At 54.5% G+C, this 4843-nt stretch overlaps 1 protein-coding gene across 1 annotated transcript; it reads right to left on the bottom strand.

Annotated features, from left to right (window-relative positions):
* Window positions 1–176: 176 nt before the first annotated feature.
* On the bottom strand, window positions 177–4008 carry MONBRDRAFT_32095 (uncharacterized protein; the record flags this gene model as incomplete). The annotated part of the gene is made up of 20 exons (XM_001744915.1): window positions 177–291; window positions 386–471; window positions 606–746; window positions 849–925; window positions 1012–1074; window positions 1194–1236; window positions 1381–1433; window positions 1584–1650; window positions 1758–1878; window positions 1992–2163; window positions 2247–2298; window positions 2376–2404; window positions 2516–2641; window positions 2723–2867; window positions 3002–3116; window positions 3215–3273; window positions 3342–3402; window positions 3534–3631; window positions 3722–3823; window positions 3886–4008. 20 exons carry the CDS (start codon window positions 4006–4008, stop codon window positions 219–221), a joined length of 1806 nt encoding a protein of 601 aa, XP_001744967.1. The 3' UTR covers window positions 177–218.
* Window positions 4009–4843: the final 835 nt, after the last annotated feature.

The following is a 4843-nucleotide window of genomic DNA, read 5'->3' as shown; positions in this document are numbered from 1 at the left end:
TGGCTGAGCCTGTGGGATTGTTGGACATAAATCACCATATGCTTGAACATTGGCGTGTCGTGTAATGGGCTGTTTGGATGGGTGGGTGGATGGGTTTCCACTCATGCGCAGCGTGTGGAGACGTTGAACACACATGGCGTAAATGAACCAAGGCATAAAGTGTGACTCGATTGACAGGGGCAAAAAGGCCAGGGCTGAAGAACATGAGGTTGAGCTCTTTACCGATGCTCGAAAAGTCCTTCCTCACCCAAATCGGGATTCCATTTGAAAGGAAGCACGCCATCCACCGAGCTGCCGTGACACAAGCAAAGAGTGTGAGTGAGCAGGCCAAAGTCCCCTACGCCTTGCAAAGTCAAAACGAGTAGTGGCGTGCCGCGGTACACACATGGTCGACGTCGCAAAAAGTTGACCCTTGAAGTTCCCGCGGTCGGAACGACGATCCTCAACCTCGACCAATAAATCCACACACATCTGGCGTGGCCAGGGGTCAACGCCATCGAACGCAGCACAGGTGAAGAGTTGAGAGAGCAAAACAACATCATGTTGACACAACACCAAGCTCATCAAACAGGCTGCATCAAAACTGCTGGCGGTCTCCGACGTACCAAGAGGCGGCGCAGTTGGTATGCCAGCACAGTGTGCGCTGGAGCGCGATCAATTTTCAGCAGCTCGGGGATGTGCTCGTTCACCTCCATGGCGATTGCTGCCAAATTGCTCTCGTGGACATTCATCATATCCCGAGCAGCCTGAAAGGAAGCGTCGGCCCGACCAAAGCACCAGCCCAAGAGTTAAACACAATCACTTGCGGACATCAAAAAAAGCCCACATGGCGATGGCGTGCACCAAACCTGAGTCAAGGAGAGGCGGAAGTGGGGCAGGAGCACAGGGTAGCTCGCAGGAATTGCCACCTGCACTTCAAACGGCACTGTGTAGCAACACAAGGTGAGAGCATAAAGCTGAGCTAAGCTGACGTCCCAGTCGCTAGGCAACGTGGAGTCTGCAAAGACGTACTGCCGCTATTGGTGATGGTGAGTTTGTACTTGGCGGCCAGCGCCTGCCCGTTCACCGTAGCTCCTGCAGAGCAGGCCAAAGGGAGGGGTAAACAGCACATGTCAGCATCATCAATACCGCGGCAAGGGCCATCAAGTTGTCGCTTCCCGAAAGATTTGATCACACAGCCCCTCGAGACTCACCGTCCGAGTTGAGCCGCTCGCAAGATTTAAGAGTGGAAGTGCGCTGTCGTGGCATGTGTCAGGCACCACGACAATATCATAAGTGCTGACAGTTCGTGTGCAAGCACTGACACATCCCTTTGCTCTTATTCCAGTTCCCTTGTCTGACGCCACTTGCTTCACACACAAACAGAGCAAACAGTCGGACCTTGAGGGGAAAGTGTTGCTTGGCGTTGGGCAGCGAGGGCAGACGACCCACATCTGTTTGCAGATCAGGAAGAGTGCCACCAAACATGAGAATATGCAATCGTGGAAACCGAATCCCATGTCAACCATCTGGGGAGGAGGTGGTCGGCGCTTGTTCCATAGCACCGCCATTGGTACATGAGACGAGGAGCAGGTTGCTCGTACCAAGAGAGGCGCAGTAGTATTGCAAAGCGCGACGGTCCTCCACGCGTTGCAGAATATCCATGAGGACCTTATCGCGAGAACGTTGTCAGAGCAGAGCCATTGAGACGCTGACAGGTGGCTTGGCAGGTATCACAAGCATAAGCCTTCCCAGTAAGCGGAGACGGCAAGCCACACCTGATTGGCTGCACGAAGGCGCTTGGCGCGGCTTGCAGAGCCCTCCACCAGGCCTGAACAGATTTGCAGCCAGCGATAGGCCCGCTGGCGCTCCGACAGGAGGTCATCCACCGTGGCACTCCTGAATGCAGTGATACCGGGTGAGCAAATGCCTTTGGTGCCATTATGGGCACAGGACGGAGAGATGGCATGCTGGACACACGCGACAGAGAGGAATCGAGCCCGAGTGCCTACCGTGCGACAGCTTCTTGCAGTGCTATGCGAGTGTTGACAATCTCGGTGCCCGTATCGTTGACATAGAGATGACTGAGCGCGTCTTCGAGCAAGCCTGGTGCCGGGTCCTGTTCAACGGTGACCATGTCGACCACGGGATACCAACGCAGTGTCCAAGCCACTTGGACTTTGGCTAAACATTCAAGCCCATTTGGCGTCACAAGAACGTTTGGTGTGAGCACGGCGAGATGCAAACCTGTTCAGCCCAAGTCGCACCTGTTTTGACACTCAGCTTGAGGGTCAGGGGGTGCGGCGTGTTGGCTTGAACCTGCAACGGAACATGTTTTATGAGCAAGGCGCCAAAGAGGTTCATGCTCGGCATTTGAAAAATGGCATGTGACCTACCGCGGCTGGGCTATCAGAGGAGTTATCCTCTATGGCAAGCATCAAAACAGAAGCAGATAAAAAAAAGGGGGGGATTGAGTCAATGGCAGGTACAGGGGCAGATATAACATGCAATAAAAAGAAATGAAAAAGAACGGTACCTTCATCGTCGCGTTGATGGCCGCTTTGAACCGAAGTTTTGACTGAGATGAGACCTGCAACGGCCTCGTCGAAATTGGGCACAGCACTGGCCTCACCTTCGATGCTCACATGCAAGCCGGAAGGTTCTGGACACTCAAGCATCAGATAGAATTGGTCAGTATCTTCAAATGAGACTCGGGTGACGGAACAGATGTCGCTGCACGCACCGGTTTCGAGTTGAATGAAGGCGGTGGTCGTTTCATAGAACACAAAGAGTGGGAGGGGCAGTGCAGCGGCGCGGGGGTCATTGGAGCCGGCTGGCAGGGCATTATCTTGGTGGCGGGAGAATACGTTGCTAACGTCGCTCGCCACCTATTCCTCAGATGTGCACAGGTCAGCCAGAAAGCAAGGTTGCACGGCCTGGCATCACATCAACATTCCCACGGGCAAGCGCAGACTGAAAAAGAGCGGAAACACGCTCGCGCGCACGCAAGTAACCAACGCACCTCGGCAAGTCTGTTAATCGCACGAGGGAGCTGCTTAAGCTTGGAAGCCTTTTGCTTGTTCAATGCTTTCATGGCTGACTGCCGCTGTGACAACTCCTCTAGTTGATCCACCAAGCTGGGAGCATTGTTCCCAAAGAATTATTTGGCGCATGTCAATAGAGGCGGTGGACGCAGGGGTAGGCAAGCGGGCAGCGAGAGCGAGATCAAACAGACCGTTCACGCTCGCGACGTTCGGCCTCGATGCGATTGAGCATTTGTTGGTGTGGATCATCCTGCAGCACCAAAGCCATGAGGAGTGAGCGGACACGGCCAAACGGCAAGGTGCACATGCAACACGCACCGTCTGCAGCTCTGGGGACAGCTCGGCAGCTGAAATGAGCGCCATATCGTCTGTCTTGGCCCTGCGTATGCAACGTACGTCAAGCAGAAGAGGGTCGATATGGATTGCGAAAAGTTTTGAGAAAAGTGGCCTGTGAAGGCCAGCCGGATGTTGCCCCGAGGGACCGGCCGGCCGGCCGGGCTTGTCACATACCGAAATTGGTTGCAGGCAGCGGTCTCCTTGAGCAGGTGAAGCTTTTCGTAAAGAACATTTTGCAAGCGTAAATGCACACTGTCAATGTCGGCCTTCATCTGTGGACAGACAGGATGGGAAATGAGGCCGACAGTAGGTGAGCTCCCATTGCAGTAGAAAGACAGGCTCCCCCATTTATGTCGTCGCACCTGAGCATTGGCTTCGGCTCCGGTGACGAGTTGCTTGCCGGCCTGTCGCACGCTGGCTTTAAGAGCAACGAGATGGGCCAAAAGCTCCTCGTGGACTGCCGCCTGACCGAAAAACACAGCAGGTTGAAAAGAATGAGGCCCAACCTGCTGTTGGCGTGCGAAACCAGCGCCTTGATCAGCAGGCCAGGCGAGCACACATACGTTTGGGCCCTTGGCAAGCTGAGCAAGCTGAGGGGCAATGTCAGCGAGCAAAGCTCGACCGCGCCCACTGGTCTGGGCCACAGCATCTTTCAGCAAAGCCGGAGCCTGCCCATCGTCTGCGGAAACAAGATCTCATCAGCTCATCTGTGTAACGACTAGAAGAAGCACGCTTCGCTAACCCCTCCTCAATCCGTTCTTCAACGCTGATCCCCACCACCACCACCATACCCTCCACCATCACCACCGCCACCACCAACATCCACCACACCCGTCTCTTACCCTGGATGTGGGCACGCTTGGTGGCCAGCTCGCCGCTCTGGCTGCCCTCGTCCACCTCCATCGCGGCGATTGAGAAAAAAATTACTTGCTTCGTCCACAACTCATGTTGACAACAGCTGATTTGATGTCTGATGTGTTCGACGACTTTTGCAGGTGTCCGTACATCAACGTGGTGTTGCGACTCCTCCAGAAATCTGAACACAACTACTACGGCACCTCGTTCACACCGCGCTTCATGGCGCCGCCAATCGACGTTCACCCGCTCGCACACATACCTGCGCCGCACTCATATACAAGCTAACACTCACATACGAGCGAGGCTTGAGCCGCCAACGCCAACGCAAAACGGCAGCCATGATACGATACTACAAGCTTACATGTGCACTCTCCCTCTCTCTCTCTCTCTCGAGGGATGTTCAAAACAGATGTTGACGATTCATTTTCCGTCTCCGCGACGTGATTTAGGTCAGAGACGCTCTCTCCCTCTCTCTCTCTCTCTCTCTCTCTCTCTCTCTCTCTCTCTCTCTCTCTCTCTCTCTCTCTCTCTCTCTCTGTCTGTCTCTCTGTCTCTCTGTCTGTCTGTCTCTCTCTCTCTCTCTCTCTCTCTCTCTCTCTCTCTCTCTCTCTCTCTCCTCTGGGGGA

This window comes from Monosiga brevicollis, genomic scaffold, assembly GCF_000002865.3.
Source record: "Monosiga brevicollis MX1 MONBRscaffold_7 genomic scaffold, whole genome shotgun sequence".
Lineage (NCBI taxonomy): Eukaryota > Choanoflagellata > Craspedida > Salpingoecidae > Monosiga > Monosiga brevicollis.
This window is presented reverse-complemented; position numbering and strand designations above follow the sequence as displayed.